Source organism: Struthio camelus, chromosome 8 (genome assembly GCF_040807025.1).
Source record: "Struthio camelus isolate bStrCam1 chromosome 8, bStrCam1.hap1, whole genome shotgun sequence".
Classification (NCBI taxonomy): Eukaryota; Metazoa; Chordata; class Aves; order Struthioniformes; family Struthionidae; genus Struthio; species Struthio camelus.
The window spans coordinates 28535276-28551287 of NC_090949.1; the positions used below are offsets into that span (position 1 = coordinate 28535276).

Sequence of the window (16012 nt, forward strand, 5' to 3'; positions counted from 1 at the left end):
GGATGCACTGGGTTATTTCTTTGCAGTTAAAACTGGGACCCTAAGTATTGTTTCTTGCTTTCTCATGTGTTTTGTGTAAACGTCAAAACAAAAATAGTTTTTTTTTTCCCATATATTGGAATCCACAGAATGGTGCAGTTCAAACACCAAACTAACGCACTTAGTGGGAGAACACCAAGCGTGGAGGCCCAGCGGTGTTCTGCAAAGCAAAACCATTGTAAAAAAAGCCAATATAAGTAGCTTGCTGAAAAACGAATTAAATTTTCAGCCTGAAGACAAGAGTGGGAAGGACTTTCAAAAATTACGTTAAAAAAAAAAAAGGTGGAGATGTTTGCTGGCTTCTATGGACACTTGCCTGTCGGTGGCAAAGCAGCTGGGAGACCGCAGCTGTGGAGAGGACCTCGCGGGCGCTCTCCTCCAGCCTCATTGCCCGGGCCGAGGCATTCAACCGGTGGGCCAGGCTGGAAGATCTTCTCCAGCGTTGGTTGCCTGGCCACTGCAGGGCCACCAGGAACGGCTCTGGGGCCACCACCGTGGAGCACGTCGCAGCGCAGAAGTGTTTCCCCGCTGCCCCAGACCCCTTCCCGTCCCCACGACGGGCAGCTCCTGCCCCCTCCCAGCCCAGCCGTTCTGCGTCGCCCGGCCCTTGTCATTGAAAACATATGTTCAGGGAGCGATTTTAAACCCTCACCTTGACTGTTTGCTTCCTGAGCAAAACAGCGTGCTGTCGGCCAAGCCAACATGACTGCGAAGGCTGTTTTCGTGTAAGGAAGGACTAAGCGGCGGGGGGAGGTGGGAAGGAGAGCTTTCCTGGCGAGGAAAGGGAGGGAGGGCGCAGGCAGGGAGGTGGGAAGGGGAGATAAACCGCGCGCGAGCTATCAGCTCTTTCCGGCAGGACAGCAGGACGGGGGGTTAAGCCAGCTGTGCAGCAGCGATCGGCCAACCTCAGATAAACACGGACGGGCGTTTGCTGCCCCACGGCCGCGGACGTTGCCCGCGTTGTCCCCACGCCAGCGAGCGCTCCCAGGGGAAACCTGCCAACGGTGGCTGCCTGCAGGGCTGGCTGCTGCTGTCGGTGGGCTGGGTTGTTTCGAGAGTTAGTGACTTAGAAAATCGTAGAAATCAAACCAAGAATAAGCCTGTAGTGCCATTGCCGTTAACCTGTCCCACGGCCAGGCCCTTCTCAGCGGGGCTGTGCTGGAGTTACGCACACACACGGGTTTTCAACCCACCTCTTAGCCTGAAACGCTCTGTGACTAAAGTCACAGGCTCAAGCGGTTTTTAAAGTATTTGTCCACATAGCTGTAATAAGGTTTTGGTTTTTTTTTAAGAAAGGAATTGCTGTCATCGCCTACTAAACTGTGGCTGAACGCTGCCTGGAAGCAGCACCCCCCAAAGCCCCTCTCCCAGGGATGGCAGCACGGTCCCCGCTCGCGGGAAGAGCGGGAGGCCGAAGCGAGTGGGACGCCAGCCCCGCTCCGGCCGAGGCTTTGGGGCTGGCAAATCCTCTGCTGTGAATAACAACGCGCTCGTTTGTAACGATCACATGAAGCAGGAGGATTGCCTCACAGCTCTCCTTCCTTCCTGCCCTCCTCGCGCTCCCTTCCTCCTAATTGTTCTCTAAAATCCGAGCCGGGGGTAAAAAGCCGCTGGCCCCAGCCGGAGACAGGACGCGGGGCTGGCGGCAGCGCCGGGCGGTTTTGTGCGTCAAGCTCTCTCTCTGCACCTGGGCCAGGTCTCCTGTCTGCACGAAGGACACAAATAGGGACCGAGGCAACGCTGGCGTGAGCCCTCGCGCAGGCACCCTGCCACCAGCCCGGGAGCTCGGCAGCACGTGGCAAAAACCTGGGATGTTCACTCGATTTTTTTTTTTTAAACTTAAAAGAACAAACCAACGTTCCCACCCTGATCTTTTGAGATTTAGTAAAACACCTTGCAAGCTTTTTGCTGCCTGCCTCGTGACTTTTGGTGGCTGGATACGGGCTGTCCTAGGGCTTCTGCCCCGTAAAGCACACCAGTGAGAGACCAAACTGCTGAGCAACAAGATGGGAGAGAGGAAGAAAGCAAGCGGAGGCTGCTTTGTAAAACTTTATTTAGAAATATCCTTGATATATTCATTATATATATATATTTATATATACACACACATTACAACAAATGTGTTTTCTAAATAGCACATCCACAGTGGGTCGAGAATCAGGGTACCAGGTCTGGTTACTTCATTTCTGCAGAAAAAATGCAGAAATCAAAGGGGAAGGTGGGAGAGAAAGGGACAGGGCTGAAAAAAATCGTAAGAAGAGAATTCAACCACACGGTACGACATTGACCGAAAGTGCTGTTTCAAACAGAAACGGGGTGATGTTCCACACACCGAGACATAAAGCAGGCAGGAGGAAAGATGGACAGAGAAAATGTACCATTCAAATCACAATTAAAGTACAACTATACATACCCCAGAGAGGCCTACGGTGTGTTCTGCTAGGAGGCTACAAACAGGGGTGTGTGTGTGTGCGCGTGCGCATGTACGTGTGTTCATGTTCATGTTGGAAAGGTTGTACCATTTTGTTAACTTTTCAGCTACCGAAAAGAAAAAAAAATGTGGGGAATGAGGAAATTCTGAGCATTGGTGATTTTCCTTGCAATAATTTCCCCCGGAAAGGGTTTAAAACTGAGAATATGGCTTTACCTGTGTGACAGCGTCTCTCCCCCTCCCAAGGAGGGCCAGCATTTGCAAGCAGCGTCCGAGGGGACCCTGGCCAGCAGTGGCTCGGGGCCGTGCCCCACAACCCTGGCTACGGGCACTGGGCTCCTATTGAAACCCCTCTGCCCTCCTCTTCTGCCCCTCAGACCCGGACAAGCCCATAACAAACAGCCCAAAACGTGGGACTGGTAGCAGCCTCTCTTCTTCCTCGGCATCGTTTCATCACCAGGTACCTCTGCCCTTTCCCAGCCCCACCAGGTAGCCCCTCTTATTAAAAATCTCCATATAGAAGCGATCTTGACCTGGGAAGGATTTTTCCTCCTTTTCCCTGATTTAAGATCAGTGAGGCTTCCAGTTTCGGAGGATATGAGGGGGTAGCTGGAAACCCTTGTCCGTGCTGGGATCCCTTCCCGGGCAATACTTTCCACTCAGCGCACTCTGTTGAGAAAAGCCAGCCTTACATATATTATTTACAAAGAGGTGCAAAGAGTTAAAAACAAGGAATAGAAATGACTAAACTCCAAAGTAAGCCTGGATCTAGCTTGCAAATAACGGGCCTGAATTCTCGCACACACACACAAATCCTCTGCGCTTCCTTGTACCTCAGCATCTCCGGAAAGGAATTAGCATGATGGAAAGGGTCCTCGCTCTGCGTACTTTTCCCTTACAAAGAATGGGGTATTTTTTTACTGTGACACGGTGGAGATTTCTTTGCCTTGAAATCTCTGCATAGGGAATGGATGGGCCTGGGGCAATCGCTCTGTCAGTCCTTAGGCAATGGGCGCGGGATGCCTGTACGGGGCCTGGGGTGGGCACAGGCGAAGTCCTCAGCTCACATCAGTCAGCATCGTACTTGCAGCCAGTGGAACAGCACCAGTTTCTAGGGGTCATGAAACCACCTCCTGCTTTTGAGTTTTTTTGTTTCTCAAATGCCCTTCTGGAGGGCAGCGGTGGTCAGAGGATTATTCCTGTTTTAGCATGATCAGGCTTATCAATTTTGCAGCTATCTAAATTCTTGGGAACGGCGGGTAATCCCATCAGCACTATTAGCATTTCACCCCAAGATTGTGAGAAGCTGTGGCCTCTTACCAGCCTCGGGCAGACAAGGATCCGACTAATGCCTTAATTTGAATCCAGGGCCTGAAATCCAGCCTGTGAGAATTGGCAGAGGTGAACTATCACCATTTTCACACAATAAAAACAAAAAATTCAAAGTATACCATTAAAACCTTTTTATAACCCTATGTACACACACACTGTTGTTACACTATTGATATTGTCTTTTGTTGCTTTTTTAATCAAAAAAAGGAGTCCCCAGGTCCAAGGGGAAGCTTCCCTAGTAATTTTTTTCCTTACTAATTCTGAAATTCATCTTCCTTGAAAGAAGCTCTGCCCTACAGAAGCCACTGGGAAAGCTCTAGGTGACCACTACAGGCCTTGACTCTCACCAGCTGTATGTTATCAGCACAAGGATCAGGGACTCGGAGGGCGGTGGAGAGCAGAAAACACCTATGTACCTTTTTGTTCAGTGGATACTGCATGACGGTATTAAACAGAAGTAATCCCGCATCATAAATACAACACCCCAAACAATTCAAAGTTAGGTTTAAGAAAAAAGAGGGAAAAAAAAAGGAAGAGAAAAAGAAAAAGTCTTAATCCTTTTAATAGTTCTTTTGCTGAGGGTATTTTTCACCTCTTTAAAAAGGTACAGTCAAAAGCTTTCAGACAACATGAACACGTTGCCACAGCTTCTGCTCAGACAAGTTGCATATACTTCTTTGCCACAGGCTGGAGAAATGCAGTAGCACTGACAGATTTCAGCAGTCTCCAGTGCCACATGCCGCTGGAAAGCGTCAGTGGCCTCAGTTGGCAGTGAAAGAGGAATTTCATGTTTCGTGTCTCAGCTGGGTGAATATTCTGTTTAAAAAATGACAATTGTCAGATGGTCTGAAAACCCTCTAAATGCTGGAGAGGTGTTGGCTGTGTTTCATTCCCCTCCTCAGAGTCAAATCATGGCAATATGTACAATGAAGATGACTTCAATGCTTTTCTTCTTTGTACGATCACGTACCTAAATGTCGAACGTCAATCTGTTTTGGTCTTGTTCTCAGCCAACTCACTGTCCTCTCAGTCCTGGGGCTGCGAGAACTCAGAGCCCAAGTCCCCGAGGCCTTCTGTAATGCAGAGTCAGAAATTCCAAGGGTACAAATTCCAGTATCCACATACTTAGGTCTTCCTTTTCCCTTTGTGCTTTAGGAGCAGTTTGGAAGGTCATCATCGTTGCGCGTTGCCTTCTACAGGGAGAATGGAGTGATGCATGCTCCGTGTGTGCTTTGAATCTAGTGTTTCATGTTCTTCCGTGAAGCTGTCTGGGCTTGCTGCTCCATCTAAAGAACTTCCACAGCTAGAGTTAGGAGACAACATGTCCTGCAGGAGATCTTCCTGGACTATCCCAGAGTCTTTGTTCACCTTGCCCCTTTGGTTTCCTTCTTCCTCCTGGTCGTTGAGCAGCTTGGCCAGGAAGTTGATGTATTTCATAGCCAGGCGTAAAATCTCATTCTTGCTCAGTTTCTTGTCAGGTGGGTGAGTAGGGATGAGTTTGCGAAGCTCTGCAAAAGCTCCATTGACATTCTGCTGTCTCCACCTCTCCCGGCTATTGGTAAAAATGCGGCGAACCACTTTTGTATGAGGACCTGCAATTGCAATGGTGCAGAATTAGAAGCAGCACTTAACAGGCCATTTATTACTGCACTGCACAGGTAACAGTTTCCCAAATTCACTGGTTCATTTTAGTCACATGATTCATTACCAAGGCAGTGAAATAAGCGTTTACAGCTCACTGGAAGCTATCTTGAGGAGCTGAGATATCCATAGCTTCTATTCAATCCAATGGGAGTGAAAAAATTGGCTTCTGTCTTTACAGATGTCTGTTGAGTTGCCTAAATTTAGCTCTCCAATGAGGACGGGTTGGGCCATGATACATGAGCAAAAAGCACAGGTAATACCAGATGGATCCACATCTATTCTCCTTTTGGACTGTCAGAGTAACTCCTATTGGCATGAGTCAAACATTGCCTCTGTGCTAATACTAGAGGCACCTACCCATGAGCACCGTCCTATGGGAGCAGCAAAGCTGTAAATCTCCATCAGGACTGCAGATCCTTAGGTCCATGGAAACCGATCTATGCAAGGAGAACCTATGATAAGATGTTTTTCTTTTTACTGCGTCCTTTCCAAACTTGCCTCCATGAGGCTCTAACAGTGGAAGGACACAACAATTTCATGAAACTTTAGAACACCAACCATTGCAGAACCCACTGTAAGATGGGAAGCATCACATGTAATGAAAAACATCACAAAGTACAAAGCAAAGACATTCAAGTAACACATGAATGAGTTCTACCCTAAAGGATGGGCTGGGATAATCCCACTCACGCACCACCTCTCCCTCGTTGCCCAGCCTCTGAAACACTTGCCTACCTACTGATCCTGGTGGAAATACATCCCTGACTGTGCTTAGTTGTTTAAGCTGACAGATATTCCATCACCTAGTGGATCTAGCAACCGGAAGTGGGGGGGGCATTTAGTCATGACTATTATATTGCAAAATTCTTGGCTGTTTTGGCTGCAGCAAAGCAGCTGAGCAGATGCAATTTTTGAAATATCCTAATCAGGCTGTGTCTTGATAGATCCCACCTGGCATGCCTGAGAACAGGAATCCTAATGTTACAGCTGGCTGAACACCCATCACACTTTCTCCCCCTCAGGGGAACATGAACCCTCTAGTGCATCACACGAAATACCCACTCGGCAGGGGGTCTGCATAGGGACGCACTTCTGAGCGACCAAAGCGACTACTGCAGCAGAACAAAGCTACCAGCTTCTCCTGAAAGCAGTTGAACGGGTTAGGCATGCAGAGATGTTACCATAGCATCTCCAGGAGCCACAGTGCTTGTCTTCATTGGGAATCTTCCCTACCCACTCACCGAGGGTGAAAATAATCCAGGCAAAGAAATAAAACAGCTAAAGAAGTGGAAAATGGGGAGGCCCGAGATCGCCCCTGCCTTGCCAGCACAGGACCTCAGGGCACAGGTTGCGTCCACCTGACTCTAAGAGAAGACCCTGCTCACTGCTCTGAGGAGAAAGAAAAGCCCAGGTGTCTGTCAAGGCACGGGGAGGAACCATGCTCTTCCTGACCGCGAGTGCTGTGATAAGTTCAACACTGTGCGTGACAGTGAGAACTGCCATAAAAAGAAACAAATCAAAAATAGAAGCCAAAAACTTTCCTTTTCTCTCCCTCCTTTCTTAGGGGGTATTCGATGGTTAAGGGCTTCCTGGGATCCTGGCAGCTGGGGGCTTTGCAAGCATCTCCTCAGCTGTGCTCAGGAGGAGAAGTACCATAGCCCAGACCACACAGCGCCCCCCCCCCCCCCCCCCAGGATAAGATAGGGGATGCCGGAACAAGAAACTCATCTCAGACCTCTCAGATCCAGGTCTAATGCTTTAATAACGCCAACTTTCCACCTCCAGATAGCATGTAATTGTCCTTTGAAAGAACTAATGTGCAAGGGCTCAGGGAAAGAGAAAGTTTCTCGTTCGGGGTTTATACAGCTCACTGCGCCCCGGGGCAAGGCGGGGGGGGGGGGGGAACTAATGGGGCTCCAGCTACAGCAGGTTGCCCAGCACAGTTAGAGAACATGCTACAATCTGCTACAATAATGCAATAGTTTCAACACTTAAACACTCCTTCCAGCTAAAAGAGAAGTCAGCCTTGAATCTAGAGGGAGATGTACTTTAAATCTTTTTACCCATTTTTGAAAGGGTATGAGAAAAAACTTCAGATACTGTTAGTTGTTCAAAAATCTCAGGAGATCGATTCAGTCTTCACAGGCACAAACTACATACTTCATTCATTAGAAGTTAATTTATTCATAAATATTGAAATCAGAAGAAAGACCTGTCTGTTTTTATCTAGGGGAACCTAAAATAAACTCTGGTGCATAACATAAATTGATACTACTAATATTTTTGATTCCTGCACCAAAGCCAGTAACTGAATTAAAATATATCTTTTAGGCAGAGATGAGGGTCTGACCAAAACATTTCAAGCAATGGAGAAATTCAAAATGCTTCATAGCTTGTCTATGTTACAACAGAAGACATTTTTTCCTCACAATGAAACTTGTTTCATAATTAATCCAAGCATTTGCCTTAAAAAATTTTTGCCTGGATTTTGCTCTGATTGATATTTTTTTAAATTGCAGATAAAGATCCAAGGAAAATTAGTAAAAAGGTGAGCTTCCAAAGTTACAGAATATTTCTGCAGACATTTTTCTATATTTTTGTGACTTTATTTATATGTATTTTGCAAACTTATTCAGCGGACCAAACTTTTCCAAAAACAGATAAAAAAACACTTGCCCAAACCATCACTCTTTTTCCTACAGAGGAATTTTCAGCCTGGCTTCAGGACTTATTCTCACTTTAGTGGTGGAGTTCCAGGATTTTTCCTTCTTTAGCCCCTTTTCTAAAGGCTCCAGCACTGTTTCTCCTAAGGTAACGAAGGAGGAGGAGCAGAGGAAGCAGCACAGCCAGCTGGTGCAAGCAGGGTGCCCGATGTGCAGCAGGAGCTGCTGTGATGCTACTGGTGACATGCTGCCTTCTAAGAAACCACCGAGACATTTCCAGTCCACCAGCAGACCCTTGAGTTATTGCTCTTTTCTTAAGTGCTGGAATAAGCCACCATCCCGGCTGGCAGAGGTGGCAGGTGGGCCCATCGAGGCATGCTGTCCCCATCCCCTGCAGCACTGAGCCCAGGCACGGGGACTGCCAATTACCATTCTGATAGGAGAGCACCAAGCACCCGGCAAGACTCCCCAGCCTTCCTGCCTCTCCTGAGCACTAAGAAACCTGAGCAGACCCGCAGGAGCAGGGCTCCGCTGCGTTGCATTCGCCGCTCAGCAGCTCACGATCAGAGCAGACTGTGCAAATGTCTCAGCACAGGACGCACAGCCCTACCTATTGCTCCTTTTTGGGAAGCATCACCTATTGTTCCCCCTCAAATTCTTCTCCTAGTCTTGTGAATTCACATGACACACGATCTACAGGATTGGGCCCAATCTCTACACCTAATCCACTACCTGGCCAGCACATATCCAGCCATCTGTCTGACAATTTGGTTACACACCATCTCTGTAAGCCTTAATACCTAATTTAACAGCAGGTAGGTTTAAAGCTTTAGTCAGACACCATGATTTGGTGGACACCGCTGTGTTCTGGTTTCCCAGCCTAAGCTGTAACCATTAAGTATGTGGATCCAAACCAAGATAAGCAGACCTTCTTGTACTACGTGCTGTACTTTCACACGGTGAGAGACAACCTCTGCCCCACGGTCTAAACAGACCAGACAGACAGAAGAAAGTGGGAACAGAAAGACTGATGTACACAGAAAATGCAAAGAGCTCACAGTTTCATACTATATTATTTTAAAATGATGTGGATTACAATTTGATCTGACCTTAGATTAACTAGGTAGAAAGAAAGGGAGAGCAAGGTGAAAGGAGAGAGGGAATTGTCTGGCTCTTGGTGATTGAAATACACCACTTACAATTGCTAAAGAGAAAATGCTTCGATGGATCTCATTTGTATGGACTGCTAACGCTGCAGATAAATGTGTCAGTCTTCCACGTGCAAATTGTTCTTGCATGTACCCATTTGCACGTGCAGCACTTCCTCCTGCGTGGAGACTCCTGCAAACCGAGTCGGCTGCTTGGGAAAGGTAACAGGATCCTATCCTGCCTTTTTACTGTCTTCTTTTCTTTGAAATTATCTTTCCAGCCTGACAGGGATCCCCGGGGATCCCCAGCCCGGGCTTCCTGCTCGGACACCAAACTTGTCAGCATCAGCTTCTGCTCCTGGTCCCGGACTCTGGCACGAGACCGGGCCCACGCAGCCTATTTCTGCTCAGCAGGCTGCAGCACTGCGTTGGTTATACTGAATCAGGCTTCAGACAAGCTAGCAAAGGTACTAGCCACTATCCAGTTTTGGCCCCGCAGAGCTTAGCACAGGCTTATTCTTTTGCTCCTAGGCAATTTAAAGACAGTTTGGATCTTCCTACAAAAGGCTGTGGTCTGCATTATGAATGTCTCTTGGCTGAAAGGGTTTGCAAACACAGCATGTCGCTACAATGGCCCTAATTCAGCCTTTGCACTTTCAAAGACTTAAATTTAGTGGTTCCTTTGGATTTAAACTCAAAGCAATTTGCAGAACGGGGATGTAATTACCCGTGCGCTGACTTGCTTTGCTGAGTGAGAGCAGATGCGCAGAGCGCGCTGCTGGCCGGTAGCTGGGACGGATCCGGGCTCTGCTACCCAGGAACCCTAACCAGAGTGGGGCGAGCTACCGTGCCATCACCGGGACCCTCTGTTCCCGTTAGGATTTGGGGTTTCATCTCCGGCTCCGAGCACCGTGCAGCAATTTACCCACTTCAACCCACAGCCAACCCCCCCACCCAGAAGCAGCGACCGCAGGCGCGGGCAGAAAGCTCTCACCGTCGGTGATCTCCATCTCGTACGGGGAGGGTCTCCTCTTGACGCGGTTGCCGCCGTACATGGAGAAGGAGTCCGGCTCCCCGAAGAACCCGCTGCGGACGAGAGGCGGAGAGCGGTGAGGGCGCGCTCGGCTCCGCGCCCGGCGGGCGGCTCTGCCCGCGGGCAGCGGCGGGGCGCGGAGCCCGCCGCGCCGCAGCGAGGGATTTCCCTCGTCCCCCGCACTTATCCGCGGGATAACCCGCGGACACGGAGCTGAGAGAGCGCCCGCGGGTATCAAGCAGCCCCTGGCAAGCATCACGTTTGCTTACAGCCCCTTTTACTTCCTGCGCTACGTTTCAATGGGGGATCACGACCTAAACGTCTAATATCTGTTCTGGCTGCGGATAATTTTTTCTTCTAGGTAGGACAGCCGCTAGTTTGGCTTTGGGATTTTTTTGCTTTGTTTTGCTTTTCCTTTCTTCTTTCGCAAAGTTAGAAGCATGCAACCCCGCAGTGACTAGGACATGCAGAGTCCCGCGCAGGGAAAGGGACCCCCCCCCGCTCCCGGGCACCCCGGGACAGCGGGACCAGGGGCCGAGCGCGGGGCACGGACCTGTTGATGGTGGCCAGCGGCTGGCCCAGGTTGTAGAGCATGGCCCTGCCGGGGGGCTGCAGCGGGAGCGCGGGGGGGCTCAGCTGCACCATGCGGGCCTCGCAGGCAGCCTCGGCGGCGCGGCACGGCTCGGCGCCCGGCGCTCTCTGCATCGCCTCCCCCGGCGCCTCCCGGCCTTTTATGTCCAGCGAGCCCCCCCGGCGCACCAGCTCGATGACGGGCACGGCGGCGGCGGGGGGCCCGGGGGAGGGCCGGCCCGCCTCCTTGGCCGCCCCGTTGAGCAGCAGCTGGGGGTCTCCCGGCGCCTCCATCCCCCCGCGGCTGCTCTCCGGCTCGCTCGTGTTTTCCGCTTCCGACTCGTGCCGCCGGGGGGGCCGGGCATCGCGGGGGTCACTGGGGGGCGGCGGCGGGGCGGGCGGCCTGTCCATCGTCCTGCGGAGAGAGGCAGCGGTGAGGGGTGGTCGAGCGGGGCCGCCCCGACGCCGGAGCGGGAAGGAACCGCGCGGTGCCCCGCGCCGTCGTGGTGCCGCGCCCGCGCCCTCCCTCGCCGAGCGCCTGGACCCCGCGGAGCCGGCAGGCGCCCTGACGTCATGGAACGCTCGGGACCCACCGAGACGTGACGTCATGGAACGCCCGGACTCCACCGAGCCGTGACGTCGTGGAACGGCCGGACCCGCGGGCCAGCCGCTCCCCGCCCCGGGGTGCCGCGGCGGCTGCCGCATCGCCCGCCCGCGGCGGCCGCTCGCCCTCGGCAGAGCCGCGGGGCGCTGAAAGAGAAATGCTGCTGATGCCACAGTCGCCGCAAAGCCGCGGTGAAGAAACGCGCGCAGAGGCCGCGCCTGTGCGCCGAGAAGGGCCGTTTCAGCGTCAACGTGGAATGCTTTCAACGGGACGTACATTACATTATGCGGGCAAATCACGACGGGGTGGGAGAAGGCGCAGTGCCTCGCTGTGGGGAACCGCTGCCCGTTTTAAAGCCTCCCGCTTTGTTCGCTGCCCAAGCGGAGTCCGCGGCTCCCCCCGCGCCGGACACGCTGCGGCCCCGGCGTACGGGGACACGGGCCGCCGGGAGCAGCCCGGCGCCGGGCACCCGCCCAGGCCCAGGCAGCCCCGGCTGGGCCCGCAGGACGGCTTCTCCTCCTAATTTTAGTGTTTTATTTGTGTTTTGGTTTTTTTGTTTGCTTGTCTTTTTTAAACAGCAAAATATAGCTCGAGTCACCTTTTTGGGGGAGAGGGGGTTAAAACAATATATAGCCAAGTAAATCCCCCCCATGCATTACCTAATGCAGGAAGAAGGAAGAGGCCAGTCGCTTTGCACGGAGCAGCCTTTCATAAGCGATTGCACATGATTGTCTCCAGCGTCCCCCGTTCCCTTCTCAATTATAACGATTATTATCGGGACAAGGCACCTAACGCTGAGCGGAGGGAGGGATATCGCGACTATTTCCATGTAATTTCTCCCACTACCCGCCTCATTCGGATTTTTCCTGTAAATAAGGGCTTCGCGGACCAAAAAATTGAAGATATTTCGAGTCTCATTTCCAATCTTCCTGCTGGTTTGGGTTGGGTTTTTTTTCCCCCTCGTTTCTGCTGGGCTAATTGAACCCGATCGTTGAATTGCGAGGGAAAAACCATTTTTTTCCCCATATCTCTCCATCTCTCTTGGGGAAAAAAGACGCAAAGCACGAGCTTTCTTCCTTCCCTCCAGCCCCCTCCCCACCAGCCCTCTAGAAAGAAAATCTAATTGACTATTCCGATATTGTATAGGAAGAGATTACTCACATGTGTCATATTTAAGTAGGGACACCGCAAGTCTCTCCTGTTTCAACAAAAGCGCTCTCAGTGTCAGGCTGAATTTACTCCTCCCACCTCAAGGTACTTACGACTTTACAGAGAGGAAGGACACCCGCATCGGGATAAAACTGCTAAATCCTGGGAGGAAGAGAAGGGGGGGGGGGGGGAAGAGAGGAGAGGGTGGATCTCGTGGGCCCGGGTTGCTAAAGATCAATGGCGAGCGGGGTGCAGGGCAGACGGGCGGGGAGGAGGGGAGGCCCCGGCCGGCTGGAGCAGCCCCTCTGCCCCGCGCCCGGCCCGACGGCTGCGCTGCGAGCCCCGACACACGCGTGGGCAGGCGCGCACGTACCCTGCCCGCGCAGGGCACCCTTGCCCGGCGGCAGCGCGGGGGGACACAGCCCCCCTCCGCGCCTCCGCGTCCCCGTTACCCCGCCGCCGCCTCGCACACGGGCCTCAGCGCGCTGCAGCCGCCGCCTGCTTTAAAAATTAAAATTAATAACAATAAAAGGTCCTGATATTGAGGCTGATTTTTTTTTCGACATATTCCACTCCCGGTTGCCTCGGGAGGATCTCCCAGGCGCGGCTGGCGATGGAGTTGCTTTCACACCGACCCGTTCCCAAATAGCGGCGGCGTTTGTCCCACGCCCGTTGAGCTGGGCGGAAAAACTAACGGCTAACGGGGGGCGATGCCGATTAACGCCAGCGCTCCGCGGCGTTTTCGCTGCGCCCGTCGCTCAGCCCCGGCCCTTTTCTTTTTAGCCGATCAACAGGAAGGCGAATGCAGCCTCCCTCCGCCAAACGAAATCACGAAGGGGATGTTTTTTCCCCTTCGGGCAAAAACGAAATAATCCCGATGGCGTTGCCTCCCGCTTTCGTTGTGTTTCATAACGAACAAAAAAAAAAAAAAAGGACAAAAAATCGCGGGTTTTTTTGGCTCCGTTTGGGGTTAATTGCATGGAGAAAATGGGGAGCATTAATTCACCGCCCCGCTTGTTTCTGCTCCGCAAACTCCTTTTGTTTTCCCACCGCGGATCGGCAGGAAATTTCCACTCCAGAAATGCACCTCTCACTTTGTGCCTTTGTAGGAAAATCGCCCCAAACCAAAGGGGTGGAAGAGAGCGGTATAAGGGGGGAGGCCGCGCTGGGCAAAGGTAAACAGGCCCGGCCGAGCCCCCCGGGAAGGGCTGGGGCCAGCCGGGCCGGACCGGGCCCTCCTCGCTCCAACCCCGGGGGTAACCCACCCCCCTATTTCCAAATGGCAAAGGCATATTTTTCTCCTCACCTACCCCCATCAAAAAGGAAAGAAAGGGGAAAAAAAGGCAAACAAAAAAAAAAAGCAACCACAGAGAAGACTTTGGATTCCCCCCCAACCTATATATTACATGGTGCAGAAGACCCCCCCAGGCACCCCTCTCTGCCCCGCAAAATCCCCGAAAACGCCCACCCCCCGCACCCCCAGCCTGTCGCAGGGCCGGATTCCTCTCTACTCACCATTTGCTTTTCATTGGGAAAAGTGAGTGGAGCCATTTTGTGGCCTACGCATCACGGCTATATTTGTAGTAAGTGTTGGGTGGCTTCAGCTGGGTAGGCTCTAATTCCACATCACGTCCAGTTTCCTATTTAGTATGGAGAGCGGAACACTACTGCAATGTGGCCGAGAGAGATAAAACCCCAGCAGTGGCCCGCCTGCCCTGATAAGCTTCTAAACCCATTATTTATGAAATGATTCATTATTATTTGGCAATTTTATCGAAGGAAAGCGGAAAATTATTGCAGGGATATGCATAGGAATAACTCCGGAATGCATGCCTTCTAGCTTTTTATGTGTGTGTGCTTAGATGCTCTTAAAAAGACACTGCAAAAAAAAAAAAAAAAAAGAGTAATAAAAAATTGCACTGTGGCTGCCCACATCTGAATAGCGATTTTTTATTTTAGTCCTCTTGGAGGTTATTATGCCCCTGCATTTTTTTTTTTGATTAAATATGGAACACCTACTCTGTTCTTAATTAAATTTAATGAGCCAAAATAAATTGGAGATGCTGAGAGAGAGGGAAGGGGTGTGGGCTGCTTTGGGACAAGGGGTGGTAAATAAAGCACCATCGAGAGGCGATGTTTTGGAGAGAGGGACCCCCATCCCCGGCCTTCCTCCCTCCCGCCACGTGTCCTCGGTGAGGGGCTGCACTGGGGCGAGCGCTCTGTCCGGGCTCCCTGCCGGGCCGGGGAGGCGGCGGTGCCCGTGTGAGGCGGGGGTGTCCCTCGGGGGGCGGCTGCGCGGGGGCTAAGCCGGCGCTCCTCACCCTTAGGGAATGGATTTGGGACTTGAGTGGGGGGCAGAGCTCCCCGCCGGGCTCAGGGCCAGGCCTGGAGGAGACGGGCCCGGGTAAGGGCAGGAAGGGACGCGAGGAGCCGTCCCGGGTGGCCCGGCCTAGCGGCCCCCACGAGCGGAGGCACCGCGCGAGGCCGCTCAGCGCGTCCCGTCGGGCCGGGGCTCGGCGCGGGGTAGCGGGCTCCGGGCCGGGGGACGGGAGGATCCTGCGCCTGGGAACGGCCAAGGCTGCGGGGGGCAAGGGGAGAGACGGGGAGGGCAGCGGTTCCCCGGGGTTGCGGGGGCACCCGTCGTTTGCCAGGCGGCGGGACGGCTCTGAAGCCCTCTCCAAATTACCAGATGCTCTCGAGCAAGGAAGGAGCAGCGATTGGGCTCTCTGGGGGGTTCAGGGGTTTGTTCCCGCTCTCCCCCAAAGATAAATCGGTCTAAAAGAGAGGGGCAGAGAGCGAAGAGGTGATTTTCGATCCCTTGGAGAAACCTCCTGCCCGGGCAGCCAAACGTCAACGAAATTACTAAAGGAGACGGACGGGGAGGACAAGCCGGGGGCTGAGCACATCGAGGGAAGCCCCTCGGTCCCCGCTGCGGGGCCGGAGAGGCTGTGGCAGCCCCTGGGCCGGTGCGAGGGGAGCGGGCGGCTGCGTGTGCCTGCGCCCCGCTCCCGTCCGGGCGGCGGGTCCCCGCGGGATCGCGTCCCTCCCCTCCCCCTGGCAGCGGGCGCCTAAGCTCCGGCCCTGTTCGTCGATGGGGAGGTGGGGACGGATCGCACCTGCCGGGCAGTTTGGAGGAGGCGGCCGTGCCCGGGGCGCTGGGGTCGCTATTGTCTCCGCCGCCACCTGCATGCGCTTCTGCAGGGGGGAAATGCCGGAGCTGTTATTCTTCCTTTCACTCCTTCCCCTGAACCTCCCGCTCTGGACGCGGCCGTGGGAGAGGTTTCCCCTAGCCCTCCCCGCTCTCCCAGCCCGGCGGGCAGGAGCCCTCACGATCGCGGCGGCGTGTGTGTGCCGGCCCGGCCGGGGCAAGACGGTCACGACGCGCCAGAGGGCCCGCCG

General features: G+C 53.0%; 1 protein-coding gene across 7 annotated transcripts; it reads right to left on the reverse strand.

The window, feature by feature from the left end:
* Positions 1-2075: 2075 nt before the first annotated feature.
* Positions 2076-16012, reverse strand: TAL1 (TAL bHLH transcription factor 1, erythroid differentiation factor). 7 transcript variants are annotated; one of them, XM_068953067.1, is made up of 8 exons: positions 15730-16012; positions 14129-14253; positions 12727-12775; positions 12124-12258; positions 11104-11275; positions 10844-10998; positions 10252-10343; positions 2076-5394 (listed from the first exon to the last, which is right to left on the reverse strand). In XM_068953067.1, the coding sequence occupies exons 3-8, from the start codon at positions 12753-12755 to the stop codon at positions 4976-4978; spliced, it is 1002 nt and encodes a 333-aa protein (XP_068809168.1). In that variant the 5' UTR covers positions 12756-12775; positions 14129-14253; positions 15730-16012; the 3' UTR covers positions 2076-4975. The 7 variants fall into 7 exon arrangements, with proteins under 7 accessions (XP_068809168.1, XP_068809165.1, XP_068809169.1 ...); XM_068953064.1 differs by having other exon boundaries at positions 10844-11275; positions 15730-16011; XM_068953068.1 differs by lacking the exon at positions 12124-12258 and having other exon boundaries at positions 10844-11275; positions 15730-15986.